Genomic DNA, 25,132 nt, shown 5'->3' with positions numbered 1-25,132 from the left:
GGTTAATAAATGTAGGTAGGTGTCAGCGATGTTAGGGACGGCAGATTAGAGGTTAATAAAATTTAACTAGTGTTTGTGAGGCGGGAGAGCGGCGGTTTAGGGGTTAATATATTTACTATAGTGGTGGCGATGTCTGGTTTGGCAGATTAGGGGTTAAAGAAATTATTTTAGTGTTTGCGATGCGGGAGGGCCTCGGTTTAGGGGTTAATAGGTAGTTTATGGGTGTTAGTGTACTTTTTAGCACTTTAGTTAAGAGTTTTATGCTACGGCGTTGTAGTGTAAAACTCTTAACTACTGACTTTAAAATGCGGTACCAGTCTTGACAGGAGAGGGTCTACCGCTCACTTTTTGGCAGACTCGTAATACCGGCACTATGCAAGTCTCATTGAAAAAATAGGATACGCAACTGACGTAAGTGGATTTGCGGTATTTCCAAGTCTGGCCAAAAAAGTGAGCGGTACACCTGTACCTGCAAGACTCGTAATACCAGCAGTCGTTAAAAAGCAGCGTTGGAACCGGCCAACGCTGCTTTTTAAGCCTAACGCAAGACTCGTACTCTAGCCACAAGTGTCCTAGAAAATACAACACTGTTCAAATGTTTGACTAAGTTTCAGCAGTCCCAGAAACACTTGCATGAGTCCATTTATTTAACAAAAAACCATCACTGATAATGTTTCAGTGCCCTGATTATACTTAATTCTATTATGAAAATAAATAAATCATATTTACCAATAAACCATTGGTCCCTGTGCACTTTTAGAATTTGCCATGTTCACCTAATGCTGTGACACCTTATCCAAATGTGATACACCCATATATGGCAAAATCATAATTACTTCTGCTTTTTGTAAACCTATAAAACCTTTGTGTTGCTACAAATAAATCAGAATTGCCAAGAAGCTATATTGTGTCTGTGTCAGTTTTCTTGGGATTCTCCAGAGCTCTGTGAAAGAAGGAACTAGCAACTCTCAGTCAGGGATTCCCTCCGGCCGGAGGAAAAGACCCCTACAAAGACCCCTACAATTATGGGCCAGATTACGAATGGAGTGGTATTTATCGCTCCCGCTCACGTGCAAACTCCACTAGAAGTAAGCTTTTTTCACATGTAGGGTAGTACTCGTATTACAAGTGAAAAGTTTTTGCTTGCACGCTAACCAGATGCACGCAAAAAGACGACCTAAGAATATTACGACCGTGTTAACTTATTCAGTGTCAATGAAGCAAAAAAAGTGGAAAAAAACTACTCGCGTGCAAACCCGTTAGCATGCCCTTTGTAAACTGCCCTGAGTGTCTATCTTCGATGAGGAACAAAAAATAAATAAAAATAAGATTATATACAGGTACATATATACTATATAAAAGGGTTCAAAGCTATATGGTACATGGACATGTATTTTCCTGCAAAGGGCTATGATATATGTATATATATATATATATATATATATATATATATATATATATAATATATATATATATATATATATATATATCCTCCATGTGTATCTGCACTCTCAATCTCATCCAGTCATCAACCAGGGTACCAGGTCAGTAATATTCACAGTATTTTCAAAATAGGACTGCACTCGCTGGGTTTAAGCATAAAAACTTATTTTATTGTGGTAACGTTTCGGAGTCCACAGACTCCTTCCTCAGACCAGTACTGGTCTCTGAAACGTTACCACAATAAAATAAGTTTTTATGCTTAAACCCAGCGAGTGCAGTCCTATTTTGAAAATACTATATATATATATATATATATATATATATATATATATATATATATATATAGTCTCAAAAATGGAATAAGCACTCACTGGACTTCAGCCGTCTGTGTAATAAAGATTTTATTTGTGACGTTTCGGGACACCAAAATTATTACACAGACGGCTGAAGTCCAGTGAGTGCTTATTCCATTTTTGAGACTATTTGACATATCTATATAGCACCCTGGCAGTTGAAGACAGATGGTGAGAGTGCATACACCTACAAAAGCATATACAGTGAGGCCTCGGTTTACGAATTTAATTCGTTCTCCGGGTCGTTTCGTATTGCGAAAAATTCGTAAACCGAAACACGGTTTCCCATAGGAATGCATTGAAAATCAATTAATGCGTTCCGGAGGTCCGAAAAATTCAAATAAAGTGTCCAAAAAATGCTCCAAAAGGCTCCAAAAGGCTTAACAACTTGCTGCAAATGGCTCCAATGTCTCCAAAAGGCTCCATAACTTGCTGCAAATGGCTCCAAAAGGCTCAACAACTTGCTGCAAAATGGCTCCAAAACCTCTCCAACACCTCCACACTGGTACCCAAACTTCATTAATTCAATCATACTTGAGTATGCAGGGGGCACAGGGGCCACTGGTTTCGTATTGCGAAAAATATTCGTAAACCGAGGGGGGCAAACCGGCATTTTGTTTCGTATTGCGAAAAAAATTCGTAAACCGAGTCAAATTTTCTTCAAATTTCGATTTCGTAAACCGAAATTTCGTATACCGAGTCGTGCGTAAACCGGGGCCTCACTGTATATATATATATATATATATATATATATATATATATATATATATATATATACCCTTTAAATTATGTATTTAACTGGACTTTCTATTTTCTTCTTCTATCATGTACATAAGCGTAAATGATTATCATTCTGTGGTCTCTTCTATAGCATTGTATATATTGAATGCTTTACAAAATATAAAGGCATATAAATCTATAGACAATACAAAAAAAAGCTCTACAGCTCTACTTTTTTATTTACTTTGACAAAGGTGCTTTGCGCAGGCTTAATGCTTTTTTACCTTGAGAAAGCTCTTATATAAGGATTGAAACATTTGTGTTTGAAAAGTGTGAACACCTTCTACTGCAAACGGTTGTTACTAGACCTTTTAGATATATTTCTTTACAATTGCACAAAAGTAAATGCAGGCGTTATGTGGTTTTGCATATGTATGCATAGCACAATATATATATATATATATATATATATATATATATATATATATATATATATATACACAGTGATATCTTTCATTTAGTTTAACTATTTCTAATTATGGTTTACTTTGGTTGACAGGTTGCTACTTTCCCAGTAACCCACTTAGCACTACTATACATTTGTATAAAAAGTAAAAACTAGAATATACTGGAATAAGCTTGTTTAAAGGGACAGTGGGACACTATACTCCAAATTATTTTGTTATCCATAAGAGATTGCATGTTGATTATGTTTTTAATTTTTCACAAAAAACTGCAACTAATACATCTTTATCAGTACCTCTATCTATTCCTCTTTGGCTGATAGGTGCTTCCTTCTAATGCTTATTGTCTGATATGTACTTCTTTTTTTTATTATTGGTTGAAAGGTACTTCTTGCTAATACACAGTGGGCATTAGTAGAAAGTACTCCATCAGGCAACTAGCAGGACACAGATGATACTGGTATATTATAAATTTAAATGTAAGCAGCCTTTACCTCATATTTCTCAGGCAAACAATGGCAACATGTTTTAATGAAGTCTTTACATATGGATGATGGGAAGTTTTTAAGTACAGTGTCCCTTTATAAGCTTACCGGTTTAAAATTATATTGTAAACACAATTCCCACAATTTTCTGATTTAAATATCAAGTTGCACTCAGTGATAATGTTTATGACCTAGCTGTTTGCACAGAGGAATTTCTATAAGGTTTCCCATAGTTGATCCATAACTCCAAATACATTTCATTCTCTCCCCTTTACATATTTATAGAAATCATGAGTTAACCCTGGCAACATTAACTCTATAGGCTAAGCTTTGCTTACCAATGGGTTCCCATCAGACCAGCGGAAGTCATTTTCAATTGTTTTATCATTGAGCCCAATCCACTGATAGTCCTGTGCATTGCCTGCAGTAACAAGATGTGGTTAGTGGTACATTAAAAACGAAGATTGAAATACATCTACAATAAAGAAAAGCGAAAAAATCAGCTGTAAGAAAAACCTTTAAAATATAGAATAAAAAAACAGAACTATCACTTTGTTATAAAAAATAAGATCATTACTTCTCAGTTCAGGGCTTGTTTTAGGAAAAAGTTCTTCAAAACACAAAAACAGGATAGGATTTTGATGCATTTTTATAACAACATATTTTTTTTTTTACTAAGCATTTTGTTCAGAACATAATGGGCCTGATTACGAGTGGAGCTCAAACGTTTGCGCACGAGCGATAAGGGGTTTATCACGGGGGTTTGTGGTCATTGGGATTACCACTGGTATTACAAGTTGAAAGTAAACGCGATAGCTTGAGCACAATTGAATTACTGCGACTTCAGAGCTCTGGTTAATTGTTTTGTAAAACATAAAAGTTGCACAAAACACATCAAAAATTCATTACAAAGTATAGTTACACTCATAATAACACGGGTTAAAGATATGAGATCTCAGGTAAAGGGCTTTAACACTGAGATGCGTACATATACATGTCTAAAGATGTCTATGTATGTATATATAAATGTCTATCTTTGTGTACATATGTATTTATGTATTTATATGTGTGTATTTATGTATTTATATGTGTATATATTTATTTACAGACATATATACACATATAAACACATAAATACATATTTATACATATATAGACATGTATATAAGTGCATTGGAGCCCTTTGCCGTTAAGCAGATGAAAACATGTAAAAGCATATTTATGCAATATTCATTTTTAATAAAGGTTTTAACTATGTATTTACTGTAAATATTTGACATTCCAATGTTCTGCACATAGCAGAATATGTTCCTATATATATCTGTAGATATCTATACCTTTATATAATCATGTATATATATATATATATATATATATATATATAGGTATAGCTATATATTGTACCAAAACAACATCAGATATACAGTACGTAAAATATGCATTTATGGATAAATTAAACCTATTCTGTTATTTGAAGAGCACTGGAATGTGAAATATTCATATTTTCATGTCCGGTTAGCGCAAATGAGACTATGTGATGGGGTTTGCTAAAGAGTGTGGTGTTCGTTTTTTTCCACTTTTTTCTCCATTGACTCCTATGGGGGAATACATGAACACGCACAAGATATTCTAACTTGTCTTTTTTTCTAGTGCAATTAATGCTGAAGTGGAAGCATTAATTTGCGCTCCACTCGTAATCTGGCCCTATGTATTTGACCTAAAATGTCAAGGGACTTTGAGATGTATTGGATATACATTTATGAGTGAATTTATTTGCTTAACAATTGGAATTCAGGTATACAGGAAGTAGATTATGCACATCTATAGTTTAAAGCACATTTATTGTCATCTTCAAAGTGAGATAAACAAACACGTACCCACATTTTCACATGGTTAAATAAACCTTTGATCACAGGTTTTCACATGAATTGTATACATTTAATTCAGCATAGCACATGCCACATTTTAGCTGTTTGCATGACTTTCTTTAAATGTTCCAATTTGTATGCAGTTCACATGTCAATAAATACAATGATCTCCAAGCTTCAGAAAAATATAAATTGAAATATGTAGACGAGTAAATTATGATTGTCAGAATGTCTATTTATGCTTGAAATTGTTTAAAAAAAATTGGATGCTTAAAAAATGTTAACTATAAAATTCCACAAAATGTTACAATTTATAAATGTTTTGGCATATATCTAATTTTCTTTAAATATACACAATACTGACCAAAGACGACTACATCAAAAGAAAAACAAAGCAGGCTATCACAAGACAAATGCTTCATATAGCCACTAAGAAGTGCTGCTTGAATGAGATCCTTCTGATAATATCATGGCTACAATAATCATGAATAGTTACTGATATAATCATTGTATGTCTCTGTACAAATAAGTATAATGGATTACTTCTGATTAACATGCAGTCAAGTCTGTTTTTGTGTATGTATATATGTGTGTGTGTGTTTAATTATTTGTTGTGTACTTTTATTTTTTATTTTTAATCATTGAAAACCAGAAAGTTGCATATAAATTAAAACTCTTACTGATTTACATACTATTGAATACAGAAAATGAATATGAATAATTCCCTTTTTGTGTCATTACTTACCATTTATAAACTCTTGTTCTTCAGGTGAAAGGATGCTAGATAGATGAGACTGATGATTTCGACACTGGTTTTCTGCATCCACCCAGGTATCTCTATCAGCAAAGTGTTTGTAACAGTGACCTTGAAATTTGGTCCAACCTTCCTCACACACTTCAAGATCTGGGGGATACAAGGAACAAGAATAAATTGAAAGGAAAATAAGCAACAATGAGATGATGTGTGGACCACAAGACTTGTCTCAGCATTCATGATGGCTGATCAGGACCTATAGAAACCAGAAATCTTATTAACGTAGGTGGGAACAGAAAGAAAACTATTAGAAATAATGTTCCTTTACCTGGAATAGCATAGTGGAATGAAAGAAAAAGTCACAACCCCACTCAGACATACAGAAGGTAATGACAAATAAGGGTTAAAGACAAGTTTCAACTGCAGTTTAAATCTCAGTAAAACAGAATTTAACATTGCTGAATTTAACATTGCACAAGCAGTTCAATGCCGCCCCCTGCAGATTCACAGACAATCGGCTTCTCGCAGGGAGTGTCAATCAGCCCAATCGTATAGGATCAGGCGGATTGCAGACCGCAGCCTCAGAGGCAGCAGACAAGTTATGGTGCAGCTGTCTTAAGACCGCTGCTTCATAACTGCTGTTATCGGCGCGCCTGAAGGTTCGCACGGAAACAGGGGCATCAGGGGCCATTCGGCCCTTGATAAATCAGCCCCATTGTGTTACAATCCTATAGTTTCATTAAATACTTGTATCTTGATAAAGTTTGAGGGAATTTGTTTGCTATGCATATTTTAATTGCACTTGCATATTATACCATCTTTTTATGATGATATATATTGAAAAATTGACTTACCTAATCCTACAAAATTGTTTTCTCCTGCTGATTAATTCACAAAATATTATTGACAAGAAATAACTGTGTTCTTTAAATGTCTTGTGGCAACGCAAGTTATGTACTTTGTGTACCTGTTCCTTTCTTTGGCAGCTTAAAAATAGCATCAGCAGTTTTAGATTTAGCCCAAAATCAGCAACCACTGACCAATGGGTTTACTATAAGAACCATATATTTATTACTGGTCACTGCAATTACGCCCTGAATTTACTGAAGCATATTCGCCACTAAATGATTTGCTTTTATGTAGATGGTTATTCAAATGTTTGTTTTTTGGGAACTGGAATAATTAATTATGACCATAAACAAGAGAAGTTTTAACCCCTAGGTTGAACATTTTTAACGTTTTTTTTGTTTGTTTACTACTATTGAGGACAGAATATCTTATCAGGAAAATTGGAAAATTAAATATTTATATAATGAAAAAAAATGTGTGACTTTATACTATGGTGAAGCAAATATTTTTTATCTTGTTGTTGCACCAAATAATAACTGACTTGGCTGACCAACTACAAATTTTGCAATTTGGCTTCAAATACTAAAGAGATATGAGAACCTTTGAGATTGTATAATTAAATGTTTAAATGTGTGGTTTTTATAGAAATTTGCAATATATTGTCATTATTTCTTTTGCCTCTTTTTCCTGTAATTTACCTCTAAAATTGAGTTTTACATTTAAGATGATTGGAAATAAACCCTTTCATAAACGTAACACTGCAGACTTCACAAGCCTAACACTGACAAATATATGTCACTAAATGGACTCAGCAGAGATGATAACATAAGGAACTGCAACAAAATCACAGCACCAAGTCTTGCCTGGTCTTAAAACAAGTCTGTATTGGATCCTCTAAATAAGGTAAAATGTGGGGGATGGAGCTTGGTCACTGAAAAAAAACTGTAAGAAATTTAATTTAGAATGTTTTCACACTCATCTAGAATGCTAATTCATTGCAGGACTTCAGAAAAATAATATAATTACAAGGTTTTTTCTGTTCATATAAAAGTCTGTGAAAAGCATACATATGATACATACAACAAAGAAAAAAATGCCTCCCACATCCTTTTAATATAGAAAGGGGTGAATTATTCATAAAAATATTCATAAAAAATATTTATAAAGGTTCAAAGGTATATGTATATGGACATTTAATTGCAAAGGGCTATATATATATATATATATATATATATATATATATATATATATATATATACATATATATATATATTTAAATCATAATTCAATAATAATTAATAATGTGTTTTACTGTGTATTTACTGTAAATATTTAACATTCCAGTGTTCTTTATGAAGGGGAAAATGTTCTTTGTATTTTAAAATATATAAAATAATTATATATAAAAAAATATTATTAATAATTATGACTAATTATCATAGTTACTGTAATATATATATATGCGTTATGTATTTATTAAATAAAATATTGAAAAATAATAATTATGTAAAAAATTATTATAGATATGCTAAAATATAAAAAATTAGAATATATATATATATATATATATATATATATAATACAGTAAATATAATAATTATTAATATTTTTTTTAAATAATTTATATTTAATTTTTACGTAACACACTTTAAGATAACTAATTCTTCATGTGCGCTAACCCGAGACAGCGTTAGAGATACAGCATGCAATTCAAAGCGTGTTACGCATATTTTACATTCCAATGTTCTTCAAATGGAAAAAAAGTTAATTTTATTTTTAAATATATATATATATATATCTGATGATGATAATGTAAATATATATATCTATACCTATATATCAATATGAATATATATACATAATAAAAATAAAAATTTTCCTGTATGTGAAGAACATTGGAATCTACAGCACAAAAACCGAAGCTCATTACGCATATTTTAGATTCCATATTCTTCACATAGAAATAAATTTTGTTTGCGCTCTCCTTTGAAGTCCCTAAGGGGAAGACGTTAGCATGGTTGTGATATCCGAAGTCCTTTAGTAAGCGTGTTGTCAGGTTGTGCTCGTGTGCAAGAGTTCTACTTTCAACTTGTAATACATGCACAATCATGCCCAAAATCTTTACTTCTGTCGGTGTTATCATTCGAGGGACAATGCTAAATAGCGTGACACTTGTAATCTGTCCCACTGTGGGTTAACTTTAAAGAGCCATTATAGTGCAAAAGTGATATGTTCGAATTTGTTAGAACATGCAATTTTAGCACTAATGACCCTGCAACTCCATGTGTTTAAACCCCACAAAAGGTTTTATCACTTAAAGTACTGCTCAGAAGCCATAGAGAACTGCTAGTCCAGAGCAGAAACTGCTGCTGAAACAATCAACAGTGCAATTACACATCTGGGTTGTGCAACTACTGCTGCTGATTGGCTTAGCGGATGCTTCTTCTGGACCATTAAATATGTGTTTAAACCTTTTGCAGGGGTTAGACACATAAAGTTGCAGGGTCGGGATACTAAAATGACATGCTCTAATGAATTAGACCATGTATTTTTTTTCCACTTTACAGGCCCTTAAACTTGTGTCACACTATATTTGACAAACATTAATGTTAATCATAGATCAAGTGGCGAGCATGTAAAACCATGTAAGCTTGAAGGACTCTTAAATAAATATCTATGGTTTTGTGAACACTTCAAAAGTAATATAGCTGTGAATAGTTTGTAATTAATTTGTAAGAAAAATCATTTTAGTTCTACAAAGATATACCTATGAAAAAAAAGTAACCTTATAATTTTAAGTTTTGAATTTAGAGTTTTAAATTTAAAATGTATTTTATGTTTTAGAATTGTAATAGATTTGGCATATAAATGAGCAATTAATTGAAACTACACATTTAATTATTTACATTATTTAAGTTAAAATTGACCTTATGGTAACAAACAAAACTGTAATTTGTGGGCACTTGCAGACTATCATCACCTAAATCAGGGGTGTTCAAATTGCATACAGACCAGAATTTTAGGGTCCCTTTTCTTGAACAGGGGTAAATAAATCAGGTTCAATCAGTTAGATTATGCCACCTGGGCCCAAGGAGAGAAGTCCTTGCCTATTTATAGCCTCCAAGGATCAGAGTGACACCCTGGTATAATGAAAGAGGACATGCTTAATTATTAAAAAGGAATGGGGAATGAAATTGAATGAATCAGTAACTCACACTTAAAGGGACAGTCTAGGCCAAAATAAACTTTCATGATTCAGATAGAGCATGTAATTTTAAACAATTTTCCAATTTTCTTTTATCACCAATTTTGCTTTGTTCTCTTGGTATTCTTAGTTGAAAGCTTAACCTAGGAGGTTCACATGCTAATTTCTTAGACCTTGAAGCCCACCTCTTTCAGATTGCATTTTAACAGTTTTTCACCACTAGAGGGTGTTAGTTCACGTATTTCATATAGATAACACTGTGCTCGTGCACGAGAAGTTATCTGGGAGCAGGCACTGATTGGCTAGACTGCAAGTCTGTCAAAAGAACTGAAAAAAGGGGCAGTTTGCAGAGGCTTAGATACAAGATAATCACAGAGGTTAAAAGTATATTATATAACTGTGTTGGTTATGCAAAACTGGCAAATGGGTAATAAAGGGATTATCTTTTAAAACAATAAAAATTCTGGTGTAGACTGTCCCTTTAAGGCTTGACCTCTGCTCAATGCTACCTGTGACTTTTTTCTGTCACCTAAACCATAAAAAAGCATCACTTACTGGAAGAATGGTGAGAATTTCAGCCCTTCATGGGAATGCATTGACAGTGCGACATACAGACTCTTTTAGAATCAGGCTGGAATAGTCTCTCCAGTGTCACACATGCCTATTCACTAAAGAATGGAGAGATGAGTATGTATGCACCGAATATAACTCAGGAGAAGCAATTGTGATCCCGGACCTTCAAAATTGTGGGTGCTAACATAGGTTACCACAAAGCTACTGCTGAAAGGGACATAGAGAGAAAACCATTGTATGATGTACAGTATATCTGTTTTTTATTTCTTTTAAACATAAATCAACTCACCAGCATAAGTGCTCTGTGAGCAGTTATCATTCAGCTCCCCTTTTATAATTGTATAGTGAAAACAAAAAGCAGCCAATCAGCCTCATCAGTTCTGAGTTTTTGCTTTGCTTCTCTGTAATGTTGCACGATTTTGCCATAATCTGACAGGATTGAACAGAATGCTACATTTATTTTTCTCTTTCTTATATACTTAACAGTAGAGAAGTGTGCGTTCCTTGTATGATTCTATTTAACAAAGATTTTCATTGTTTATCTCACAACTGACATGATTAGGAAAGTTGGAACATAAAACCGATCTTTAATATTATATATAATTAGCATACTCTATGTATTTGTTTAGGGTGATTATTTATGAAACAATGTTTTATGTTTAACAAAGTGCTTTTAATACCTTGTCTTATTGTGACATTGTACATTCAAAAGTCAATAACTTAGTTTGAGTGTTCAACCACTTTTTGTATGAATTGGGACCTGTAGAGGACACTAGTTAACCCTGACTGTGCCAGTTGTGAAGGCACAAAATGCATAGGTTTAACATGGAGTGTATTTGATTGTATTATACTTGTTTCTATACTTTTGTTGAACAAAAGTTAATTTTTAAAATGTCCCCTGGTTCTACCCCTGTATTGAAGATAAGGATTAAACAGTAGTTTTTTTTAAGATTTAAGACTAAAATTCCTTAAATTGAGGAGAAAACAATGAGTGAGCGAGGCCATTCCAGTCTTATTTGGCTTAGGAAAGTGAGTTGTGCAACACATGAAAACTAATGTATGTGGTGGTAACCAATGCAAGGAATTCACAATAGGTTAAATGGGGTAAGTCCTATTTATCCAAGTAAATATTCTTACTAAAGGAACTTTATTACTCTTTTTTTTAATATAAATCTTTATTTTTTCAATGTAAATATTTCTCTACATCCATATCTAGCTCACCAACAATTACATAGCTGAACATATTATTTTATTTTCCTTTTTTTGGTTTCCTTACACTACATTTATCTAAATTCCCATGCTTAGTTATTTTAGGCAATCATTTTTTAGGGGTATCTTTATTAAACATTTGTTATACACAATAAAACAGCTTTCCCCCCACCAGCTTTCATTTTGCTCTTTCAAGGGTTATGAAACCTACATTTTTATTTCATGATTCGGTTAGAGCTTATGATTTTAAACAACTTTCTAATTTACTTCTATTATCTAATTACTTCTATTATCTAATATGTTTTGTTTTCTTGGTATCGTTTGTTGAAAAGGATACCTAGGTAGGCTTAAGAGCTGCTGATTGGTGGCTGCACATGTATGCCTCATCTTATTGGCTTCCCATTGTATTCTGCTAGCTTCAAGTAGTGCATTGTTGCTTCATCAACACAAAGAATACCAAGATAATGATGCAAATTAGATAATAGAAATAAAATGGAATGTTGTGTGAAATTGCATTCTCTATCTGAATTATGTAATTCAAAAAAATTGTGTTTTATGTCCCTTTAACAAATGTTGGTTCCATTTATCAATGTTTGGATGCAGCTTTGGAGCTTCTGCAGGTGATAGTTAAGAAGCAGTGGTCTTAAGACCAATGTCTTATGTAATCTCTCTGCCAGCTCTGAGCTGGTGATTTAAAATCTCCCCCAACTAGTCCAACCAATATGATTGACAGCCCCTGCTCTTGTACGACTGGCTGCACAAAAGCATGAGGCAGTGTTGCACAGATTAAATGCACTGGAGGCAATCATGGGCAGAACAATTCCCTAATTGGAAACCTGTCTGTCTGAATACTGATAATATGAACCCTTTATCTTTCTTTTATTTAGTATTCAAGTAAATAAATATTTTTTTTTTAAAAAGTAATAATATTATTTGTAAGTTTGATCTTTTTGCTGTTCACCTAAGGAGTGGATAAAAATAGTACCATAGTGTAGGGGCATTTTAAACAATAAATTCAATGTAACTGTAATGCAATATAACTTACTAGTAAAGTCTATACACAGTTTTGGGAGTCTGCACTATCTGCAGCTGAGTTTATCTATATTGGCTAAAACAGATTAACGTTTAGTGAAATTGATTTCCAGTCAACCTTGGCTGATTTCCAAGTGGGTCAAAGTCAGCTTAATTTTTAAATAAACTGCATACAAAAATGCCGTTTGACCACCTTCTGTTGACTTTTTCCAGCAGTTTTGTTTAAAGTTCATTAAACAAGTGGCTATTTGTAAAATTATCTATAAGAGGTTTTAAAATTACCTCTTTTAGATAACAAAGGAAAAAAATGGTTAATTTCCCTTTAAACTTTTCAGTTAAAATAATTTTAATTGGAAGAAAATAAACTGCAGTTAATTTCAGAAGACATTCTACAAAAGAAACCAGACTGAGAGCTCTTCACAGAGAGGATGATACACAGGGACATCTTCTGCTACCTTAAGAAATGCTGAAAACAAAATATTGTTAGATAAGAAGGTAAAAGAATTGGAGTGAAACACAATTAGGTTATTCAACAGCACCTTCACTCTTCTCTCACATGTAGGACTGTATTAGAAATGAGCCTACTGAGACAAGCACAGCCCATTGTTATTAGAGAGGGGGAAAGTTTATTTCCTATAGATGCAAATGTTAGTAATAATTAGCTCAAGCCACATTGATCGTACCGATCTGACATAGGTCCCCTCCGTAGCTGGGAAGGCATAAGCATTTGAATGAGTCGATGCCATCAACGCAGGTAGCTCCATTCGCACATGGGCTTGAGAGGCACTCATCAATGTCTGTAAGAAATCAAGGGTCTGCTGTTAGGTTACCTGCTGCTACCCTTACCAAAAAAAGGAGAGCCTTTGTCAGATTACTTGTTCCATGCTGCTGGAGATGCTGCTGAGCTGCTGAGCTTCTGCCTGCCTGCCTGTCTGTCTGTCTATATATCTATCTATCTATCTATCTATCTATCTATCTATCTATCTATGTTAGCTCCCCCTTTATTACATCTACGTTTGTGTATTTTATTCTATTTTTTAAGTTAGGAAAATGTCTCACAACTGGCTGCCTTTGGTTTCATGCAGATGATAATAGATTAAGCTATTAATGATAACCTGATGTGATAGTGATACTAAATATATGCTTTTTTGAGGTTATAAAATGAACTGTATTTACTGAAATATATTTTATTTCTTTGACTTCCTAATATGGACAGCCTCATGAAAACCCCATTTTACCATTTGTGTATTCAATAACTGTATTCTGATGTGGTGTCATTTTGTTGTTGAAAGGGCACTATAGGGTCATTTATCAGTAACCAGGAAGAAGTAAGTGCCACAAAGTGCAATCAGAGACAAAAATGAAAAAATAAATGTATAAATATGGGCCATATATGCATTGTGTTGAAGAAACATCTTTTTACTCTGTGATGTCTATACTTTGTTATCAAGGGCTACAAACAGGTCTGGGTTTCTTTATATATCTCTAGATGAAACTTAAAGGGACATTAAACACAATTTTTTTGCTATAAAGGGACAGATTACGAGTGGCACGTTAACAGTTATGCGCAAGCGATAAAGGATTTATCTCAGGTGTTTGTGCGTGTCTTGTTTCCCACACATATTACAAGTTGAAAGTAAATGCATGATCACAATTTTAAGCTAGAATGATTACCGCGTCCTCAGAGTTCTTGTTAACTGTTTTGCGAAACAAAAAAAGTTTATATATGTATACATATATGTATATATGTATTTATATGTTTATATATGTATTTACAGACATATATACACATATAAACACATAAATATATATGTACACATATATAGACATATATATATATAATTGCATTGGCGCTCTTTGCAGTTAAGTAGATGAAAACATGTAAAAACATATTTATGCAATATTCATCCTATATAATAAAAGGCCAAGTGTGTTTGTCTGAAGCTGTCATGCGCAGTAGAGACTGCGCGCGAGTACAAACACACCTGGCCTTCCAACTGACCTGGTGTTGTGTGGTGGAGTGGCCATGGCCGGGCGGGTGCGGAGTGCGCGTGGCCGGGCGTTATGAGGACGTGACCGGGCATGACATGGGCGTGGTCGGACATGGCATGGATGGGGCCGGTCATGGCGTGGGCGGGGCCGGGCGGGGCCAGATGCCGAGAGACAGAGAGCTCTAAAGAGGGGGGAGAGAGAGAGCAGAAGAGGGTGGATAGAGAGAGCAGAAGAGGGGGGATAGAGAGAGGGAGAGACAGCAAAAGAGAGAGGGGGAGAGAGACAGCAAAAGAGAGGGGGGAGAGAGACAGCAAAAGAGAGGGGGAGAGAGACAGCAAAAGAGAAGGGGAGAGAGACAGCAAAAGAGAGGGGGGAGAGAGACAGCAAAAGAGAGGGGGGAGAGAGACAGCAAAAGAGAGGGGGGAGAGAGACAGCAAAAGAGAGGAGGGAGAGAGACAGCAAAAGAGAGGAGGGAGAGAGACAGCAAAAGAGAGGGGGAGAGAGACAGCAAAAGAGAGGGGGGAGAGACAGCAAAAGAGAGGGGGGAGAGAGACAGCAAAAGAGAGAGTGCGCAAAAGGGAGGGGGGAGAGTGCGCAAAAGAGAGGGGGGAGAGTGTGCAAAAGAGAGGGGGGAGAGTGCACAAAAGAGAGGGGGGAGTGCGCAAAAGAGAGGGGGGAGAGTGCGCAAAAGAGAGGTGGAGAGAATGCAAAGAGAGGGGGAGAGAGAGCAAAAGAGAGGGAGAGAGTGCAAAAGAGAAGGGGGAGAGAGCGCAAAAGAGAAAGGGGAGAGAGCGCAAAAGAGAGGGGGGGGAGAGAGCGCAAAAGAGAGGGGGAGAGAGCACAAAAGAGAGGGGGGTGAGAGCACAAAAGAGAGGGGAGAGAGAGCGTAAAAGAGAGGGGAGAGAGCGCAAAAGAGAGGGGGGGAGAGTGCAAATGAGAGGGGGAATGAGCGCAAAAGAGAGGGGGAGAGAGCAAAAGAGAGGGAGAGAGACAGCAAATGAGAGGAGAGAGAGAGCAAACGAGAGGAGAGAGAGAGCAAATGAGAGGAGAGAGAGCAAACTAGAGGGGGGAAGATAGAGAGCAAAAGAGAGGGAGAGAGACAGCAAAAGAGGGGGAGAGAGAGAAAGCAAAAGAGAGGGAGAGAGACAGCAAAAGAGGGGGAGAGAGAGCAAAAGAGAGGGGGAGAGAGAGAGCAAAAGAGAGGGGAGAGAGCAAAAGAGAGGGGAGAGAGCAAAAGAGAGGGGAGAAAGAGAGAGCAAAAGAGAGGGGGGATAGAGAGAGAGCAAGGGGTAGGACCACTGTACTGCAAAAAATGGCCGTGTACACGGGCTTTAGGACTAGTACTTAATAAAGTGTAATACTGTGTATTTACTGTAAATATTTCGCATTCCAATGTTCTGAACATAGCAGAATATGTTCTAAGTATTTATAAATAGATATTCCTATATATATCAGCGCTGCGGAATCTGTTGGCGCTCTACAAATACCTGATAATAATAATAATATATCTGTATATATATCTATACCTATATATAATCATCTATACATAGGTAAAAAGAAATATTTTACCAAAATACCTTCAGATATGTATAGAAATATGTATTTATGAATAAACAGAACACATTCTTCTATGTGAAGAACATTGGAATGTGAAATATTAATATTTACATGTTGGGTTAGCACACTTGAGAATATGCAATCGGGTTTGAGAGTGAGTAGGGTGTTTTTTCCCACTTTTTTTGCTTAATTGACTTCTATGGGGAAATAGGTTATCGCGTGCGCAATATTCTAAGTTTGCATTTTTACGCATGTCGGGTTAGCACGCAAGAGAAAACAGTTTACTTTCAACTCATAATATGAATGCAACCAGATGTGCACAAAAATCATACTTACAGCGCAGTTAACACCTGAGCGGGATCATTAAATAGTGCTCTACTTGTAATCTGGCCCAAAATGTATAATTACATATATATGTATACATATAATTATACATAAAACAACTTTAATAATACGCTTTCATTATTAGTTTGTTCATTTGTATAGTAATCTATGTCTGAAAGTGGCGGTTATTACATTATCCATATATAGTCCATACAGAATCTCAGGGTCCAGAATTTTGACTGTACATCATTCTATACACTGATTTTTTGTTCACTACAGGAGCTTATTTCTATCTCTCCTTAATTGGCCACAGCAAAGATAAATGTACTATTGGGTATTCCATGAAATTCAAAACAATGCAAATTTTGCCAACAAATTTAAAACTTGAAATACTTTTAAATAATTTATTTTGTATGTAGGTATTGTGCTCATTTGATTATATTGATAATGCAAATTTGAAAAAAAATTACTTTAATGCCCCATTTATTAACAAAATATTAATTAATATTAATTAATTTGGGGGAAATTAAACCCTACTTTTGACCCCCTAAACACAGATATAGACACCCTGCACAAATTACATTTTGCAACAAATCATTTATGATTCTTAATAAATTGACCCAGCTATCTACAAAAAAAAAAATTCTGACTACACAGGTGTTGCTAATTTTATGTTATGTAAGTGACCAACATGTAATGTGTTTTCTTCCAGTAAGAATTCTAAGAACTTCATAACCTTTCAGTAGCTTTTTTGAAAGGGTTAAAGTTCAAAATATCAGCATGCTGTTTGTTTATCAGCAAGGAGCAGCAATCTGAACCATTTGTCAATAGGTACCAGCTGAACAAGTAATGTTCTCCTTTTTTATTTTTATTTAGCATCAATTAAGTTTTAAGCACTCTACAAAAAGGGGGGGGATTAGGCATTTAGCTAAAGCAGTGCAGACGGCAGGGAATGGTGGGAGTTTAAAAAGGCAAAAGATTAGAACTTTAAGCTTTCCCTTTGCACCTAGCAGGTCTGTTGAGGTCTCTCACATACAATTCCTGGAGAAAAAACAAAATAAAGAGAACAAAATACATCACAGTGTCAAATTGCAATTTAATCAGATTCAAACTAAGCTCAGTTTCCATAAGGTCAATGGGATTCAATGCTTACTGTTATTTAAAAGATGTCTTGTTACAAAACAGTTGTCTACACACAAAAAACATCAGCCAGTTTATTTAAAGGGGCATGGTTGTGATGATTACACTTTAATGCACCTCTTCAAGTCCTTAAAGGTATATACAACTCAGAATTTTTAAGACAGAGCATACAATTTTTTTTAAAAAGTTTCCAATATACTACTGTTATCAAACTTGCTTCGTTTTGATGCCATTCCTTGTTGACGGTAGGCAGTGTGCACGTGTCTGGAGCACTTTATAGCAGGAAAAAGTGCTGTATAACATTCTTGCAAAACTTCGGCCATATAGTGCTGCAGACACTTGTATGCTGCCAAGCTTACCTTCCTGCTTTTCAACAAAGGATGCCAACAAAACAAAGAAAATTAGATAATAGAAGTAAATTGGAACGCTGTTCCAAAGTTGTTGAAATAAATATTTTGGGTTTTAGGTCTCTTTAATTAATTCTGATTCAAAATAAAAATGTGGGGTTTTATTTTTTAACTATATCATAACTATAACCTATGTTTGCAAGGTGAAAGTCGGCTATACAGTTTTGTTTTTACTGCTTTGGAGTTTTGGGTTTATATAGCCAATCAGAAGCTGTATAATGCAAGCCTTTCTATTGAATGGTGTCCCTCTTCCTAGGCTGACCATATTGCCGCTTTAAGAAGGAACACATATGAAAAATACATATGTGAGGGTTCTTATACAACACCATTTCTTTAAACAGCCCTAACATATGTATTTTTCATATGTGTCCCTTTTTAAAGCGGCAATATGGTCAGCCTACCTCTTCCACAGTTTTTACTCTGCTTGTAATCTGGAGTATTAGAGATGAAGATCTCATAGGATACAATAAAGACCTGGGTGGCTCAATAGTAGAAGGCATCTGAAGACTGCAGTCTGGCATCAATGGTCAATTTCTCCTTTCTAAAAAGGACTGTAATGTGCTTCTGATGTCTGCATCACCTAGTGAAACTCCACACATCATTTGTTGTGCTACTGTGTGCTCTATTAGAAGCTAAGAAAAACTTATCATTTGCAGCCTCCAGAGTAAAAATGTGCTAAAGAAAAGGACCAGCTTTCACCTTGCAAACATGGTATGTTTAAAGGGACACAGACCCCACATTTTTTCTTTCATGATTCAGATTGAGAATGCAATTTTAAGCAACTTTCTAATTTACTCCTATTATTGGCTGGCTCCTTAGCTTAGATGCCTTCTTTTTAAAATACAGATACCAAGAGAATGAAGAAAATTTTATAATAGGAGTAAACTAGACAGTTGCTTAAAATCGCATGCTCTATCTGAATCATGAAAGAAAAAAATTAGGTTCAGTGTTCCTTTAACGTTAAAATAATGCAAAAATCTGGACTTGCACTTTTTTATTGATAGATTGAAATTCACAGTAAGATACTGGAAGTGACGAAAAATGTACGTCCCTTTAATCATTTCTTGACAGCTAGCAATAATGATCTTTTGGGTCTAGTCATGTAGGAGCAATTATGGACCAGCTAGAGACTAATTAAAGGAAACTCAGTTAAAAAAAAGCTAACTTGGCTATATTTTAAATGCCAACTTTTCAAATGCAGCCAACTTTAAAACTAAATTCACATACACCTAACAATGTGTTATGGTTTAAAGCCTAATTATAGCAAGTCTCAGGTTTAAAACATCAGATATTAAACATTTTACATCTGAGGTTTGCTTTGGTTTTTTAAGTCCTAAATATTGAAAATGGACTCATGCGTAGTATGTGACATAAACCGCAGATTTTTTACCTTTAAAAGTAGAAAAAAAAGCAAATCTGCATTTTTTCAATTTCAAACTTATTTTGGGCCAGATTACAAGTGGATCGGTATTTAACACTCCCGCTCACTCTCTAACTCCACTAGAAGTAAGCTTTTTGTGTGCGTAGGGTATTTCTCGTATTACAAGTTACACACACACACTTATATATATATATATACACATGCATACATATACATATTTAGACATGTATATGTATGTATCTCAATGTTAAAGCCCTTTGCCTGCCTCTTTTCCCCCTAATACTTGAGACCTCATATGTTTGAGCCCTTATAACTTTTTTGTGCAATATTTTTTTTAATCATCTGTATTAGAAAGTGTTGTTATGAGTGTAACTGTACTTTGTAAAGTATTTTTGATGTATTTTGTGACACATTTTTGCTTTGCGAAACAGTTAATAAAAGCTCTGAGCTATCCCAACGAGCGTTAACTTCAAGCAATCGCGTTTACTTTCAACATGTAATATGAGCGATAAACTCGACGCGCGCAAACACCTGCGATGAACCCCTTTACCCTTGCGCATAACTGTTAGACCTCCACTCGTAATCTGGCCCTTTGAATAAAGTCAATTTGCCAAAGTGTTTTTTTAAGGCAGCCCAACTGCTGTTTACTAACAGTGAGTGTAACTGAAAATTAACCCTTTGGCTGCCAGGTGCACTGGCTACAAATTCAAAATGATGTTTTTGTATTACAACTGGCTTTGCACAGTTAGAAAGCATGCTGCAAAGTTGGTTAATAAACGTTTCTTAAAGGGACATTATTCACTCATTTTTTCTTTGCATAAATGTTTTGTAGATTATCTATTTATATAGCCCATAAAGTTTAGTTTTTTTTAAAAATGTATAGTTTTGCTTATTTTTAAATAACATTGCTCTGATTTTCAGTCTTCTAACCAAGCCCCAAAGTTTTATGAGAAAACCGACGTATACCTACTCCAGCTTGCTCCTGTTTGTGTAAAGGGTCTTTTCATATGCAAAAGAAGGGGGGGGGGGGGAGTGTCTTATTTCCCACTTGCAGTGGGTTTTCCAGCTACCTTTTCAACAGAGCTAAACTGAGAGCTTCTAAGTAAGTTTTTAAACAGTTTTATACTGGATTTTTCTATCAGTATCTGTGCATCTTATTCTTTATAGTAGTGTCTATTACATGAGGTTATGTGAAAATGAGTGTATACTGTCCCTTTAAGCAGTTAATTAATACCAGCTGATCAAAAACTTTTTTTTTTAAGAATTACTCAAGTTAAACTGGAATTAAACCGCAAATGTTACCGCCGTCAGCTGACTTAGGGACTTTTATAGGATAGATCCCTACAGCAAATTAGTGTGCTTACTAAATTAACAAAATTGCTGCTATGTTTTAGCCAACATTGCACTGTTTTTGATAAATGACCCATTGTGCAGTATCTTTTAGAAAGAGCTGCAAACTTTCACATAGTCTTATTATTCTCTGCTCCTTTAAAGCTAAAGGGGCCAAATTGTCATTGTGCGAGTGGACATGATCCGATATTGCGGATCATGTCCGCTGCACATCGATAAATGCTGACAGCATACGCTCTCGACATTTATCATTGCACCAGCAGTTCTTGTGAACTGCTGGTGCAATGCCGCCCCCTGCAGATTTGCGGCCAATCGGCTGCTACAAGGGGGTGTCAATTAACCCGATCGTATTCAATCTGGTTGATTTCTGCTGATGTCTGCCGCCTCAGAGCAGGAGGACAGGTTATGGTGCAGCGGTCTTTAGACAGAGCTTGATAAATATGCCCCATAGGCTGTAAAGCTGTTTTAAGAAATTAATGGGACTTTCACTTTCTGTTGAGTCCAGGATATGTACTGGCATTTTTACAACTATTTATTAGTTTGCATATATCTGATAATTATTATAAATGTGTTTGTTATTCATGATGAAAATCTTCTAAAATATATATCCGCAGTAAGCACATATATTCATCTGAAATGTTTGCCTGTAAATTAGACAATTATAAACAAAGATTATTTTAAATCACATTTAGAGATAATTTATATACAGAAATACATCTGTGCACAATAATTTACATTCTTAAAGAATAATTAAATACAGTAAAATTGCATAATAAACAAATTAATATTAAAAGACAAAGCAATAGAATTTCAAATGAACAGTAAATCTGTTTGGATAAATTTAAAAAATTACATCCATTTCCCTCCCCCTATATCATGTGACAGCCATCAGCCAATCACAGACATATACATTTACACTGCCCCAGAAAGAGATCATATAAAAAGGCTGTGCACAAATTCATAACGGTAAGTAAATTGGAAAGTTTTTTAACTATCTGAATTGTGAAAAATTATTTTAGTGTTCTTTTAATAGTGTTTACAGTACATACACAAATATATATATATATATATATATATATATATATATATATATATATATATACACACACTCACACTGTATATACAGTACACACAGATGCACACTGACACACACACACAAAATAAAACAACTGGAAGTTAAAAAATATTACGTATTCTGTACTATTTAAATTTAAAAAATCGTAACATTAAGGTCAGCATATATCACCAGTGTTCACTCATGCAAACCTGTCCCCCTGGGATTGCAAAATGCGAGCAGTGTAGTGCAGCAATACGCTGCCTGTATTTAACATTGCACAAGTGTTTGCTTGTGTAATGCTGTCCCCTGCTCGCGCTAGCCCAATGGAGGAGGGGTTGTCAATCATCCCGGGATGAATGTACCGGAAGTGATTTAATCTGCCAGCTAATAGCTTACTGATAGCGGTCTGATGACCGCTGCTTCCTAACTTTCTTTCTTTTTTTTTTTTCTTATTGAGGTTTTCAACAGGTACAATAATATGCTCATGTACATCAAATGACAGTTTGCTAATTATTACAATATGGAGTTATCTTATCAATAAGAAGTTTAGAAAAATGTTACAGTACAAAATAAAGTTACAACCTCTATTTATCATAAGTGAGATTACCTCTAATGACACGTGGGGCCGCTCATGGACCCTGGAAAGTTTGAAGCAATATAGAGGAGGAATTATTTCCTATATATAATTAGCATGGTGAGATATGTAGTTATGCTGCATTGAATTCAAAAACTGCACCTGAACTTGTGTGGGAAAAATGTGAAGAAATTAGTTAGGTTGCGGTATAAGGAAGATAAACCGCAAAGTTAGCCCTCCTAGACTAGGAGGTCCATTATGTGGGGGTGGGGGTGGGGGGTGGGTGGTAGTTTAAATACAATAAACAAGGTATATCAGAGAGTCGTGCATTTCCAAAGAATGTAAAGTAAGCTACTGCATCCTGACTCAAGATAAACAAGCTGCAATAAAACAAAGCGTGAGCTGAGACTGTGTCTAGCATAGTGAAACCTAAGACGCTAAGGTGATACATATAACAGGGGTTATACATCTCAGTTATGATGGTATGGGTAGAGAGACTGTACGTTAAGGCACCAGTGCAGGTCCAGCCTTCATTCGATCAATAATAGTACCTAATTTGTTAGTAGTTTGGGGGCACAAAGGTGATCTCTGGTCAAGAATAGAAGGGAAAATACAAGGGCCAGTATCAATTAATACCTCAAAATACAGATCTAGGACTCTTGTGTAAAGAACTATTAAACATAACCATCCTTCATATATACGTAAGGAGTCTGGAGATTTAATGTAAGGTGACAGAGGTGGGAAAATAGGAAATAAGTCTGCCACAAAGCATGGGCCTCATGGGCTCTCAGTAGGCTAGTAACAACAACAGGAAGGATTTTCTAGGGATATATTTTCCTGCGTTTTTCTAATAAACAGTATCTGGGGAGAGGTATAAGTGTCAATTAATGGAGAGAATAGTGTAGGTTATAGGATATCTGGAAGATCTTGTTAAGGTGTATATACCTATATGGGACTGCCCTGAGTCCTGCTATAGCCATAGGGTAGACTCTAGATGATTCTGGCTGTATCTATTCTAATGGGGTTATATATAAAGACATTGGTTGAGGGTAGACATTTGGTAAAGCCACAGAATATAAATATAACACATCTGAACATGAATTGGTCTGTATCTAGCCTCAGACATGTAATCTGCAGAAAAAAAGTGTTGTTGTGTAGATGTTGAGGCAAATGTAAGGTTGCCACATGAGCATGGGCCCTATACCCTGTGGCAAAAAACGTAGGTTGAAATAGTTTGTTTAGTATCTGACATGGCTAACATTTTTGTAGATCATTTATCAAATGAGCTCAGAACAGTTTCATAGTCCTTCAGGATTTCACAAAGGTCTGCAGCTATAATACTATCACCCCTTAATATATATACTAACGTATGAACCAGCATTATATTATTAACCCGTGTTCATCAGATAACAACAAATAAGGTATCTATAAATATATACAGAATAGACTCTGATAGGGCTCCCCAATATGCATCTATTGAGCTTGCAAATATATTCTGACCAAGCAGCTTGGTTTAGGACCTTTATAAAATACAGTAACAGTATTAGTATGCACATTCCCAACATTAAAATCTGTGTAATTACGTTATTTGAACAAACTGAAAAAACTAATATTTAAATATAGAAAGGAAACAGTCCATCTAATTTGAGGTATATAACATATTTAGGGCTAGAGTTCTCCCATTGTGGGCTCCCTGTACTAATAAGATATGATAATAAATACTCAGTTTAACCTACTCCTGCCTTGCTTAGTGTGCATTTTGATTGCTGATGAATTGTCCCCAGAGCCTCAGGACTATCCGGGAAGCCTCTGAACAGTAAGACAAAGCCGAAAAATAACAAAGAATTCCAGTGATATGAACTCATATCTCGGCAGCTGGGTATTGTTAGTCCGCTGAAATGTCGCGGTTGCGGTGGTGTAGGTAAGTTCAAATAGATACCCGACTTGGCCTTGACTGAGGTGTTCAACACGTGGGAGACTCCTTTGCTCCTAAACAGCATGGCTCTATCTTGTTCGCTCTTGCTTAAGATCGGCTCAGTGTTCTCATACATGGCGTCATCGCAAGGAGCATGCAGCTCCGTTGACGGTGCTGGATAGTCATTAGATAGAAGTTTCCTTTAAAGGACATTCAGAAGAACTGGCTTCAGCTGTAAGAACTGAGTATGTAACCATTGCAGGATTTCTTCATCCCACGAGGTAGTCGCCATCTTGGATCTCTGCACGGAGGCCTGATAATCCCCCATAGCCACGTAGTCTGTGATATCTTACATGGAGATCCTCAAAACTAATGAAGATTAGTCCATCTGTTGCTTAGGGAGTATTTTTCAGCCGCTTATAGCCTGCGCTCGTCTAGACTCCTGGTTGTAGCTGTTGAGTTGGTTGCTTTCAACTGCTC

The 25,132-nt window shown here is 35.3% G+C and overlaps 1 protein-coding gene across 1 annotated transcript in view; it reads right to left on the bottom strand.

Annotated features, from left to right (window-relative positions):
- The window catches only part of ACAN (aggrecan), a 145,620-nt gene that overhangs the window by 19,441 nt on the left and 101,047 nt on the right, over positions 1-25,132 (bottom strand). The window contains exons 14-16 of the mRNA XM_053717660.1: positions 13,639-13,752; positions 6,079-6,237; positions 3,804-3,886 (exon numbers count right to left, since the gene is read on the bottom strand). Of these exons, the coding sequence (XP_053573635.1) occupies positions 3,804-3,886; positions 6,079-6,237; positions 13,639-13,752 (356 nt within the window). The remainder of the gene's footprint in view (positions 1-3,803; positions 3,887-6,078; positions 6,238-13,638; positions 13,753-25,132) is intronic.

This window comes from Bombina bombina, chromosome 6 (assembly GCF_027579735.1).
Source record: "Bombina bombina isolate aBomBom1 chromosome 6, aBomBom1.pri, whole genome shotgun sequence".
NCBI lineage: Eukaryota > Metazoa > Chordata > Amphibia > Anura > Bombinatoridae > Bombina > Bombina bombina.
This window is presented reverse-complemented; position numbering and strand designations above follow the sequence as displayed.